The 11689-nt window shown below is 34.9% G+C and overlaps 3 protein-coding genes, 2 long non-coding RNA genes and 1 other non-coding gene across 6 annotated transcripts; 3 read left to right on the forward strand and 3 right to left on the reverse strand.

The window, feature by feature from the left end:
- Nucleotides 1–169: 169 nt before the first annotated feature.
- On the forward strand, nt 170–2932 carry LOC103855252 (periaxin-like). Its single transcript, XM_009132217.3, has 2 exons — nt 170–999; nt 1253–2932. The coding sequence occupies exons 1-2, from the start codon at nt 754–756 to the stop codon at nt 2393–2395; spliced, it is 1389 nt and encodes a 462-aa protein (XP_009130465.1). The 5' UTR covers nt 170–753; the 3' UTR covers nt 2396–2932.
- LOC117132161 lies at nt 2505–3638 on the reverse strand. The gene is made up of 2 exons (XR_004455669.1): nt 3411–3638; nt 2505–2805 (listed from the first exon to the last, which is right to left on the reverse strand). It is a non-coding gene; the product is annotated as an uncharacterized LOC117132161 (long non-coding RNA).
- On the forward strand, nt 3192–6686 carry LOC103855253. Its single transcript, XM_009132218.3, has 3 exons — nt 3192–3958; nt 4689–5718; nt 5792–6686. Exons 1-3 carry the CDS (start codon nt 3616–3618, stop codon nt 6507–6509), a joined length of 2091 nt encoding a protein of 696 aa, XP_009130466.1. The 5' UTR covers nt 3192–3615; the 3' UTR covers nt 6510–6686.
- A 339-nt stretch (nt 6687–7025) lies between these two features.
- LOC108870733 lies at nt 7026–8572 on the reverse strand. The gene is made up of 2 exons (XR_001957273.2): nt 8342–8572; nt 7026–7668 (listed from the first exon to the last, which is right to left on the reverse strand). It is a non-coding gene; the product is annotated as an uncharacterized LOC108870733 (long non-coding RNA).
- A 381-nt stretch (nt 8573–8953) lies between these two features.
- Nucleotides 8954–9554, forward strand: LOC103855255 (polyadenylate-binding protein 2-like). Its single transcript, XM_009132220.3, has 3 exons — nt 8954–9078; nt 9142–9241; nt 9312–9554. Exons 1-3 carry the CDS (start codon nt 8974–8976, stop codon nt 9413–9415), a joined length of 309 nt encoding a protein of 102 aa, XP_009130468.1. The 5' UTR covers nt 8954–8973; the 3' UTR covers nt 9416–9554.
- A 437-nt stretch (nt 9555–9991) lies between these two features.
- TRNAH-GUG lies at nt 9992–10063 on the reverse strand. The gene has a single exon. It is a non-coding gene; the product is annotated as a tRNA-His (tRNA).
- Nucleotides 10064–11689: the final 1626 nt, after the last annotated feature.

Raw genomic sequence — 11689 nt, forward strand, 5'->3', positions numbered from 1 at the left:
AACTTAGGCTCTTAGCTTTCTTCTTAACTCGTACGATATTCGAATACTATCGATAACACATATCAAGACTCAAGCTCACATATAGGTTTGAATAGATTAAGCAATTTGGCTAAAACTGAAGCTGTGGCGACAAGTTCAATTTGGCATCAAGCTCACACCGCTCAACCGTTCCTATGGGCTGTCAAGCTATTTTCAACTTTCTTCTTTTGGGTCCAAATCAGATTTTTAATGGGCCAAGATCCATTTATTATCCGTCCATTATACAATTTTAACGTAAGACGCCCTACGTAAATAGAAGTTGTTTTAACTTAAGCTTAATATCCATGCAGAAGGATATAAAATATGAACTTGGAAATAAGTGGGATTAATTATTGAGATTTATTTATTTCCCTTTTTACTTAAGCTTAATATACACTTGCACGATTCAGTATCAAAATAAATTAGACTAAGCATCAAGATAAAAAAGATTCGAATATACACTTTACTACTTTATAGTATTTTGTATTATAAAAACAGATCAATTTACATCTGTCTTTCATTAAGTTTTGTTTATTAGGAAACACATATTTAATCAAATCTTTGTCTCTCTCTGTCCGTAGAGAATTTATCGGGACATAAATCTTCTTTGACCATCCCTTCACCTTCACTTTCATCATTTCTCGGAAGATAAAAAGAAAATTTAAGAGAGAGATCAGAGAGAAAGAGAGACAATAATTTTATCATTATAAAAAAAAACTCTCTGTGTTTGGCGAGATGGGAAACTGCGCCATCAAGCCAAAGGTTCTAAAAGATTCCGACGAGGATCTCGTCCCGGTTGAGCGAGACACGACGGTTCACAACAAGTATTCGGGTGAAAAGAGCAAGAACAATGCTCCTAACGCGGCCGATGAAGAAGCCGCTGCGGCACGGCGGAGCGAGAAAGGAAAAGATATTCTGATAGAAGATGATGCGGAGGATGGAAACAGCAAACGTCAGTCTCTCAGTCTCTTGTTTCATGAGGTAAATTTTCACATTCATTTATCAAAATCATTTAAAAGAAAAAGATACAATCCATATTCAAATGTTTTTTTATGCAAGTGGTTTTACAATCATCCCATCACTCTTTTGAATAAAAATATTTGTAAAAAAAGGCATCTAAGAAATAGTAAAAACCTATTATAAAAATATTGTTTAAAATATCTTCTTAACTTTTCAAGTTTCCTATAATATATATATAACTTTGTAAGATTTATGGAGAAAATGTTTTAAACAGGACAAGGCAATAGTAAAAGAACTAACGGGTCATTCTCCGGCAAAACCAGTGATTAACAACAACAAAGGTGATGTTTCTTCAGAGGTTTCAAAGCTTGATGATGTTTCTGCCCCGGCGACTTCTAATGTAATAAAAGCTCCAGAAACATTTGACGTTCAAACTCGAGATGACCTTCATGTCAAGATTCCAAATGAATCAAAGGTCAAGACTCCTGAGACGCCTAAAGCTAAAGAAGCTGAAGAGAAAGAAGTTAATTATTCAGAGAATTGGGAAGTTAAGTTTCCAGAGGAGTCAGAATCTATGAAAAAATCTGAAGCTGTCAAGGTTGTAGAAGACTCGAAACCTCCACAAGTTTCTAAAGTTTCTGCTCCTATATTATCTGAAGTGAAGGTTACAAAAGAGAATGATGTCCCTGAGGTCTTGGAGGATAAGAGTGTTTCAAAAGTTAGTGAGGTTCATGCTCCTACTGAATTGTCTGAATTGAAGGTTACTAAAGAGCCAGAGGTTCATGAGGTCTTGGAGGATAAGAATATTGTTTCAAAAGCTTGTGAAGTTGATGCTCCTCCTAAATTGTCTGAAGTGAAGGGTACAAAAGAGTCAGATGTTCCTAAGGTTTTAGAGGATAAGAATGTTTCAAAAGATTCTGAGGTTCCTACTCCTCCTGAACTATCTGAAATAAAGGTTACAAAAGAGTCAGATGTTCATGAGGTCTTGGAGGATAAAAATGTTTCAGAGATTTCTAAATGCAAGACTGATGAAGTTAAAGCCGCTGAGTCAGAACTTCTAAAAGTGGCAGAGGTTCAATCATCTAAAGATTTGGAGATTAAAGTTCCAAAAGTTTTTGAAATGAAGACTCCTGAGACATCAAACGTTAAGGTTGGATCAGATGTGAAGACTAAGGTTGGATTTGAAGTCAAGACTAATCAAGAAGCATCTGAAGTAAAGACTACAAAAGAAAAAGAGGTTCCAGAGTTTCTAGACGCACAAAAGAAGATTGATAGATCTGAAGCACAGATTCTTGAGGACATTAAACTCTCGGAAGAGAATATGGCTGTGACGGGTAAAGCAGAGGAAGGAGAAAAAGGTTTGTCTTTTGAGAAGAAAGTCAAAGGGATTACAATGTCTGACTTAGATAACAAATGAGTTACAAGAGAGTCAAGAGAAATTACGTAATATGTTTTTATTTCTAAATATGGGGATTAGTTTTCTATGTGCATGTCCCCAATTTGTTGTACACTTTTCATCATTTCTAATTTTTTTTTTGTTATTTCCAAATCAAAGAAAATTGGTTGATCAGTTTTATAGACGGTCTAATAGGATATGATAGGATATATATTTGGAATCAGTTCAATAAACTTAATTATTTTTCAAAACTAAAATTTATTATTATTAGTAAATAAAAGTCCGTAAATGATATCCTTGTGAAAATAGTTTTTTGATACTACTTATCTTTAAAAAAGGATGTGTGTGTATATATTTAATCAGTATAAATAAATATTACTGAGACAGAAAATAAACACATTTTGGTTTCAAAAGAGAAAGAAAATAAACATCTCCATTATTCATTCAAAAAAATAAACATCCCTATTTTTAATAGAGAAAAAGACTAGGATAGCACCAAACTAAGTTTTTGTTCTCAAACTAACACTCAAAACTCAAAGTCACAAAAATAGGTTTCATTAAAGAGGTAAATATACACTTATATCTATTTGGTTAATTAATTCAAACCTTAGGGTTTAGAGTTAAGAGATAGGGGTTTTGAAATTAGAGTTAAATTTTTATTTTTTTGTCAACCAGGGTTTAAAATTTTATAAAATAAAAAATAAATACTAAAAAATTAAAAATAAAAATTTAAAAAACAGTTTCAAAAAGTATTTTTGAATTATAAAAAGAAAATTTGAAAAAAAAATTCGAAAAAAATGTTTCAAAAAAAGAAAATACAAAAAATTTCGAATCTGAAAATATATAATCTGAAACTAAAAAAAAATTATTTTTTTCATTTTTTATTTTATTTTATTTACTTTTATTTATTTTTGTTTGTTTATTTAATTTTAAACCAAATGTATTAAGAATATTTTACTCTTAAATGAATATTATTTTTGTGACTTTATTCTTCTAGTATTATTTTTTTGACAAAAACTCAAAAGGTGCCATTGACAATTTTTTTAATAAGAGGATAGTTATATATATGGACCCAACAGAGTTTTCTATCCTTATTGGGCTTAACACACAAGGGCCCATATTTAGTCACTAATCACGTGGTTCGCACGTGTGCAAGGGGTTACTTCGTCTTCCCCAACTACTAAAAATTCTAAAACCCTTCCTCTCTCTCCGCCATTACAATCACACTCTCGAAAAAAAGAATGAACCTTTACAAAACCCTATTCCTCCGCCTCGTCGCTCACCACCCGCCGCGTCCTCAGCATCGGCCGATCTCCTCATCTCAGCTCGCTCCGAGGCGTGCTCACCACCAGGAGGAAGAGTCTCGGGGAGTTAAGGTCTCGGTGTGGTGGGACTTCGAGAACTGCCACTTGCCCAGTGGCGCTAACGTCTTCAGAGTGGCGCAGTCCATCACAGCCGCCGTTAGATTCAACGGGATAAAAGGACCAATCACGATCACCGCCTTCGGAGACGTGTTGCAGTTATCGAGAACGAATCAGGAAGCTCTCTCCGCGACGGGAATCAACCTCGCTCATGTTCCTCAAGGTTCGGTTCTTTTTCGCAAAATCTCTGCTTTTCTGATTCATTTTCTAGGTCTGGGCGTTTTAGTCCCGAACCTTAACCCGAACCGAAAAAATTGAAATCCATATGAACTGGATTTAAGAGCTATTTATTTATTCCGAAAATATTCCAAATTAGTTAAATACGTTTTTTAAATACGTTAAGATAATTTAGATATTTTAGAATATTTTAAGAACTTTCATATTTTGTTTTACTTGTGATTTTGAATTTCGTTAGTTTCGGAAAAATTAAAGGGAAAAATTAAATCTGAACCGAAAAAATTGAAATCCGATCCGAATTATTATAAAAATATTTAAATAGGATTTAAACGCTATGTACTTTCGGGTTCGGGTACAACCCGAACCAAAATCCAAACTAAAATCCTAAAATATTCAAAATTAGTTAAATATGTTGATATTTTATATATATAAGATAATTTAGATATTTTAAGTTTTTGTAATTATTTATATTTTGAATACTTGTCAGTTTAAATAGCTTTAAATTAGATTTTTAAATAATTTATATGTTTTAAATATTTTTTTTGTCAACTTATTTAGTTTTGTAGATTTTTGTCAATTTTATTGGTAAAAACATAATCCGAACCTAACCCAACCGAAAATTAGTAAAATCTGAATGGAACTTATGAACATATAGCAAATCCGAACTTCCAGACCTATCCACTTCTATGTGAAAAGCTTACTTTTTTTGTATGCAGGTGGGAAGAACAGTACAGATAGAGCTCTCATTACTGATCTAATGTGTTGGGTTGCTCAGAACCCACCTCCTGCTCACCTCTTCCTCATCTCCAGCGACAGAGACTTCTCCACCGTCTTACACAAGCTCAGGATGAGCAACTACAACATCTTGCTCGCTGGCTACGAAGAAAGATCGCTTGGCGTGTTGTGCAGCGCTGCCTCCATCATGTGGGACTGGAAGGCTTTAGTCAGAGGAAACAACTTAGCCGGTAAATGCTTTAACCAGCCGCCGGACGGTCCTTATAACTCTTGGTATGGTCACTATAAAACCCCTCTTCTTGACCCGTTCGCCGCATCGACCAAGCAACAGGAGTTGCAGGAATCTAGTTTAGATACTAATCATGTACCGGAAGAAGTTGTTAGGGAGATTGGTTTGGTGTTGAGTTTGTATCCTAAGGGAGTGGCTATTACTGAACTGCGTGAGCAGCTGAAGAAGAGGAATGTACCGTTGGGTGAAGAGTTTTATGGATATAAGAGGTTTTCGAGGTTTCTGTTGTCTATGCCGGAGATCTTGGAGGTTGTTCCAAAGGGAGAAGGTGTGTTTCTTGTTCATGCTTGTAAGAATGTGGAGGAGATGCCTCATAAGGTGAAACAGAATGTTGAAGATGTCAAAAAGGAATCTGAATCACAAGAGAGTTCTCAAGAATCTGAATCACAAGAGATAGGACTAGAGCATCTCCAAGAAAAGAAACAGGAAGGGGTTGTTAGTGAAGGGAAAGTGGTGGATGATGAGGACTTAGAATCTCAAACCTCTAGTGAATCTGCTAAGGAGGTGAGAGCAGACGCTGAAGCAAGCAAGGGTCAAGGGCTTTTAAGACGGCTGCTGAAGAGATTCAACTTGTTTTGTGGAGGAAACAAAGAGCTTAGCAATGAACCAGCAGGTGGAGATGTAGTAGATGACGTTTTTGAACAAGATTCTTTTTGGAAAGATGTTGAATCTTTCATCAATTCTCCAAGAGGCTTCGTCCTTGTTTCTCACTCACCATCAAGGTTCTTGATTCTTCTCTTAAACCTTACTAGTGCTTCTGCATTAGCTAGTAACCTGTTTTGTTCTATTGTTCAGAGAAGCGTTGGCTAAGAACCTTAAGGAGGAAGGACATTCATCTCTCAAGCAGCTGGATCTGTCTAAAACGCTTGATTTAGTATCTCTGTTGATATCAGATAAGAAATGGATCAAGGAGAGTCCTTCTGAAGCGTTACCTTTCAGAGTAACTCGGTTCACCTCTTGTCCTAGCAATCCTCATGCCTCTAGTGTATTGAGATCCATGTTTGTGAGTTTGTCACAGTGTGAAGAAGTAGATGATGAGAACAAGTCCAAGAACAATGGTGTAAGCGAGAGATCAAGAAGCGAGGTGATTGCTGATTGTCATAAGCTGATAAAGAAGATAACAGAGGAAAGCCCCGGAGGCTACAACATGAGTAACTTCAAGAAAGACTTCTTGGATGAGTTCAAGTACCGTTTGGATTATCAGAGCCTCGGTTATCCGAAGCTGCAGGCGTTGATACAGATGATGCCTGAGGCGAGGATTGAATCAGGTTACATTGTTCCTTCATCAACACAGGCTCCGTATGCATCTGACTCATCATTAGACAAAGAAGTTGGTTCAGTTTCCAAGAAGGAGAAAGGGGATGAAACAGAGAGGGAAGTACTTAAAATCCTAGGTTGTTGGGACAGTGTTGAAGATGATGAGAAGACTAGTGGGTTTGGTAAAGATAAGCTTGTTGATGGAATATTGACAAGCTTGCGAGAGAAACCATCTTGTGAGTCTAGAGTTCAATAAAAGTAACTCAACTTGTTGTATTCTCTTGAGACAGTTCGATGCACTACGTCTCTATTGTTACTACTTTTGATTATGATCACTTGGCACAAGGCATCCCCATATGATTGTATAACTTCATTGCTATGTTCTCAACAACAGCAACTTGGGCCTTCAATTTCATACATGCAGGTTACTATTGATGTAATAGAAATTGGTTTAGACACGCCTAGACCTCCCGTTTAGGTGGTAAATCAGTCCTAACCAAAACGATTTTCATAAAAAAAATCCAGTTTATACAATTTAAAGCATTCTAAATTGGTTTAAATCAGTTGAAATATATCTGAATTAGTCTAAATTTGTTAAATTAATTAACAATGTTAATACAAATTTACAAATTTATTTCTTTTTTGTTTTATATATCTAGTTTTCATAGTTCATCAAAATAATTTTATAATTAAAGCCAAAAACTAAAATGTTTACGTCTACGATTAGTCCTCTACAAAATGTTTAGTGATCGTCTAGCGATTTCTTGAAGACTGATAGAAAGTTTTGAACTTTGATCGATTTGATTAGTTTACATTCCTTCAATCTAATAATACAAATCATACATTAGGTTTTTAAAAAAAAGACAAGACCAAAGTAGAGTTTGGATTTGCTGCTTCCATAGGCTTCTTCAATAGCCTCTCCGCCTCGGAAGTACAGTTTGAGTTTCCGGTTTTCATCAGCGCCGGTCTCTTGAAGAGCCTCTCTTCTTCGTCTGTAGAGTTTTCGTTTGCTCTCTTCATCCGATTCTTGAAAAGCCACTCTGCTTCCTTTGTGGTGTCTGAAGAGGAACAAGAAGCTTCTCACTTTTGTTGTTGTTCTTTGTATTTTCTCTGTTCATCATAGGCGGCTCTCTTAGAGTGATCAGATAAAAGACTCCAAGCATCGAAAACAAGATTAAACGCTTCTTTGGCGCCGTTAAACTTGTTCTTGTCCGGATGGAGAAGAAGCGCCGGCTTCTTGTATTGTTTCTTGACTGTTACGTAATCAGCTAAAGGATCCACGTTGAGGATTCCATACCAATCCGACTCGCCTCCTCCTCTTTTGTTAAGGTTTGATGCAGAGACATAAACATTAACCATCGTCGATACTTGTCTTAGCCTTGCTTACGGTTGCCGACGAAAACAGATCGACTAGGCTGATTACCTAACAGTCAAGTAATTTTCTCTAATTAATGTTTTAACATGCAACATTTAACTATATATGCAATCAAAGTAATTTTGAGAAAACATTTTTTAAGAGTAATTTTGATATTGTGAGTGATCAATTTAGAAATTAAACTAAATGAATACAATCCGTGAAGACAAAAACAATCATACGATCGCTTACGTCCAATCGATAAATCAACTGAATGGCCATATGTATCGAATAGTCTTCACATCATGCATCTTAAAGTTTTCATAATTAATCAAAACAATATACCAAAAATTCTCTTAAAAAAAGTTTGAAATCTTTTTAATTTTTATGTTTATTCAAAAAAAAAAGAGAGATGATAATATAAATGTTTATTTTGAGAAAACAATTTTTAAGAGTAATTTTGATATTGTGAGTGATCAATTTAGAAATTAAACTAAATGAATACAATCCGTGAAGACAAAAACAATCATACAATCGCTTACGTACAATTGATAAATCAACTGAATGGCCATATGTATCGAATAGTTTTCACATCATGCATCTTAAAGTTTTCATAATTAATCAAAACAATATACTAAAATTTCTCTTAAAAAAAGTTTGAAATCTTTTTAATTTTAAAATTTTATGTTTATTCAAAAAAATAAAAGAAAGATGATAATAGAAAAAGAATATACCTGCCTTCAAGTGATTAAGATGGGATTTAGACTCTGATCTGAAGAGAGCATAGAGCGCAAGGCATGTTTTGGTAATGAGCCGAGGCGTGAGAGGGAAGCTTCGCATCGTATATATGATGCGGCGACACTATTCAATACTTCCTTCAAGGTCTTTACTTCACAGTCTATGAAAGTACACTATAGTTTCTTGAGAAAGAGAGAGAGAGAGATAGAGAAAGAACAAGATTAAGAAGGAAGAGTGGTGGTAAGAGAGGAAACTGCCATTGTTTGTTTATATAGACAGATGGTGTGGGATTTTAGTGAAAGTTACCGTTGGTGTTTCTTTTTTTCTTCCAATTTTTTAAAAAGAGAAAATATTTATCATCCACCGGTAAAAAAATGAAGAAAATGTTACCGTTAGTTCTTTTGGTCCCGAGGAAACAGAGACCTTTCAACGTTTCACCTCGGCAAAGAGGTTAATTTATTGGTGACGTGTTTTTAATATTCTAATGACTTGAGATTTGACAGATTGAGCCTGTAAAGGCCCATTAAGGAATGATAAATGGGCCGGATACGATGATTGATTACGTGTCACACTATCCAAACCGGCTAAAAAAAGTGCGTGCCCTGACGGAGAGAGAGAGAGAGAGGCGATGGAGGAAGAGGAGCACGAGGTATACGGCGGAGAAATCCCCGACGTCGGAGAGATGGATGGAGACATGGACATGATGACTGCAGCTGATGACGATGCCGCTAAGGTCTCTCTCTCTCTCTCTCTTACTGATTGATTTGATTTGATTTGATTTGGTATTTATAATTAGGAGTTGGATGAGATGAAGAAACGATTGAAAGAGATTGAGGACGAAGCTGCTGCTCTTCGCGAGATGCAGGCCAAGGTTGAGAAGGATATGGGTCCTCAAGGTTTGTTTCTGATTCGTTAGCTGCAGTAGATCAACTTCTTTTGTTAAATTCTATTTTTGTTTTTTTGCAGATCCTGCTACTATGGCAGCAGATCAAGCAGGCAAGGAGGAGGTCGATGCTCGATCTGTTTTCGTTGGCAATGTAAGAATATGCTTATGCTTTTGGTTGATTTGACAACTAGCTCAGTTGATTATTAGCCTTGTATAATTTGGATATAATTTGTTAGCCTTGCTTACGATTTTTTTCGCCCCGATGTAATCTTTTTTTTTTGAGAGTTTCATCTCTGCAATCTCCATTGCTTTTCTTGCTTCTTCTTTGTTGTACTCCATATCGTTGAGAGAGAGAGAGAGAAAATAGACAGAACCAAAACCCTAAGATGAAAACGAGAGAAGAGAGTGGTCTGATAAGACTTGCAATCAAATAGGTGCGTATGTCAGTTATTTATAGACGATAATTTCCTTTTTACGAAAAAGAAATCAACGCAATGTAAAAAAAAAAGGAAATTAACGCAATGTGAAAAAAGGAAATTAACGCAAGGTGAAAAAGGGAAATTAGTAAAGGAAGCGTGTTAATAGCGTGTGTCTCAAGTTTGGGACTTTTTATAAGGTGAGATCTTTTACTTACTTGTATGCGAAGAAAGTCTTTTGGGCTTCAGTACTTCGAAAACTCCCGTTGTAAAAAATATGAATAAATTTGACGGAAGCCCATTAATCAAGTAGTGAAGGGTTAAAAAAAATTGAAAAAAAAACATGTGGCTGCTGGGATTCGAGCCCAGGTCTCCACGGCCACAACGTGGAATTCTCACCACTAAACTACAGCCACTTGCTTGGTAACTTAGCACATGTTAAATATATATACTCAGTGGATAGAGGTAACTTATTTAACTATTTTGATTGCCTATTAGGTTGAACTTGGTTGGAATCAAGTAAAAAGCCTAAGAAACTATTCTCCCCTACTTTTGTTTTAATTTTGGATCAAGATTATATTCTGTTTCCTGATATTCTCACGTTGAAAAGACAATTAAACAAGAAGTTCTGATTTTGATTTATGAAATGTTTAGAAGACTTATGAAAGAGAATTAATCACATAGTTGGAAATATATGGATTGTTAGTCAAGAACATGGCAATGACATATGAAGACCAATCTTATACATGTGTTGTTAACATTTTTTATTTATTTGAACTCGTATCCACCACCTCGTAATTTTATTTTATTTCAATACTAGGACAATTCCAACTTTCACAATTAATAAGATAAATAATACTTTTTTTTGTCAAAGAGATAAATAATACATTCCTTGATCTACTAGAATATAATATCTTGAAAAGTATTACAAAGTGCTTTAACACGATAAATAATTAAATACTATTGTTTTCACCTTTCAAATACAGAAATTTCTTACCTGAAAGGTTGAAACAATCCATCTAATTTTGTTTCTGAATCAATCTAACTTGTAATGTGCTGTCTAAAAGCTGCCCGTAAAGATGTCAAAATACGAGAGAAGAGGGGTGGTGGGTGTCTAAAGTACAACAAAGCAACTCCACAGCTGTCTTAATATACTTTTAGTTTCTTTTCCAATAATATTGGTCAATTGTATAGGCTTTTCAGATTTATTGCCACCGCAAATAGTACAAAAGATCGTATTGATGGATAGTGCATGTTGGTGAATTGTCTAGAATATTAGAGGTTTCTACAAATTAAAAGTATGAATTATTGAATATTTTACTTAAGCTATTTTTTTCGTGCACACTTAAGCTACTTTTATGTTTTACGATCATGCTATATATGTATTATACAATATCGGATTTTTTGGACCCTCCACCGACAAGATTGACCCTCGACACTTGGCATTAACTATTAATTAAAGCTAATTAGGAGTAACTGGAACTAAGACATGTAGATCAACAAAACACCAACATAGTAACTACAGTATTAAATACTATATTATTATAGTTCATGTATTTGTCTTAATTTTAAAGGTTATACCATGTTACTCTTCGTAGGGCCATGGATTAACTACATTCTTACTTTGAGCTTGCGTGTAAAATATGCACTCCTCAGTCGTCATCAGTAGAAGAAATTAACAAAAAGAATTGCCAGCATAGATAAAGGTTATATTATTATTATTATTTTAACCATGCGGTGGTAGTCTAGTGATAATTTCTTGAAGCTTGGTATGTATCCACATTAGTTATGCATTCGATTTTTTTTATAAACTAAATTATCATCATTTAGTCAGTCTAGACTTGGACTTGGATTTTGACCTAAGTGATTTATATGGTAGATCATAACAGATGATTGGCTCACATTAATCAGAAAGTATTCTAGATTCGGATTATGCAGTGTGATAGCCAATCTATCTTTTAGCACTAAGTTCGTTCTAGGCCAATCAACTGATAGAGTTTATTAAAAAAAAAGATTATTTGATTATTCTAATAAGCAACTCA

Source organism: Brassica rapa, chromosome A02 (genome assembly GCF_000309985.2).
Source record: "Brassica rapa cultivar Chiifu-401-42 chromosome A02, CAAS_Brap_v3.01, whole genome shotgun sequence".
NCBI classification, from domain to species: domain Eukaryota; kingdom Viridiplantae; phylum Streptophyta; class Magnoliopsida; order Brassicales; family Brassicaceae; genus Brassica; species Brassica rapa.

Excerpts from the sequence above, each read along its gene's own strand:
- LOC103855252 (XM_009132217.3), top strand. The coding sequence starts at position 754 with ATGGGAAACTGCGCCATCAAGCCAAAGGTTCTAAAAGATTCCGACGAG. Across the intron at positions 1,000-1,252 it reads TCAGTCTCTTGTTTCATGAG|GACAAGGCAATAGTAAAAGA; the intron begins GTAAATTTTCAC and ends TGTTTTAAACAG.
- LOC103855253 (XM_009132218.3), top strand. The coding sequence starts at position 3,616 with ATGAACCTTTACAAAACCCTATTCCTCCGCCTCGTCGCTCACCACCCG. Across the intron at positions 3,959-4,688 it reads CCTCGCTCATGTTCCTCAAG|GTGGGAAGAACAGTACAGAT; the intron begins GTTCGGTTCTTT and ends TTTTGTATGCAG. Across the intron at positions 5,719-5,791 it reads GTTTCTCACTCACCATCAAG|AGAAGCGTTGGCTAAGAACC; the intron begins GTTCTTGATTCT and ends TCTATTGTTCAG.
- LOC103855255 (XM_009132220.3), top strand. The coding sequence starts at position 8,974 with ATGGAGGAAGAGGAGCACGAGGTATACGGCGGAGAAATCCCCGACGTC. Across the intron at positions 9,079-9,141 it reads CTGATGACGATGCCGCTAAG|GAGTTGGATGAGATGAAGAA; the intron begins GTCTCTCTCTCT and ends ATTTATAATTAG. Across the intron at positions 9,242-9,311 it reads GAAGGATATGGGTCCTCAAG|ATCCTGCTACTATGGCAGCA; the intron begins GTTTGTTTCTGA and ends GTTTTTTTGCAG.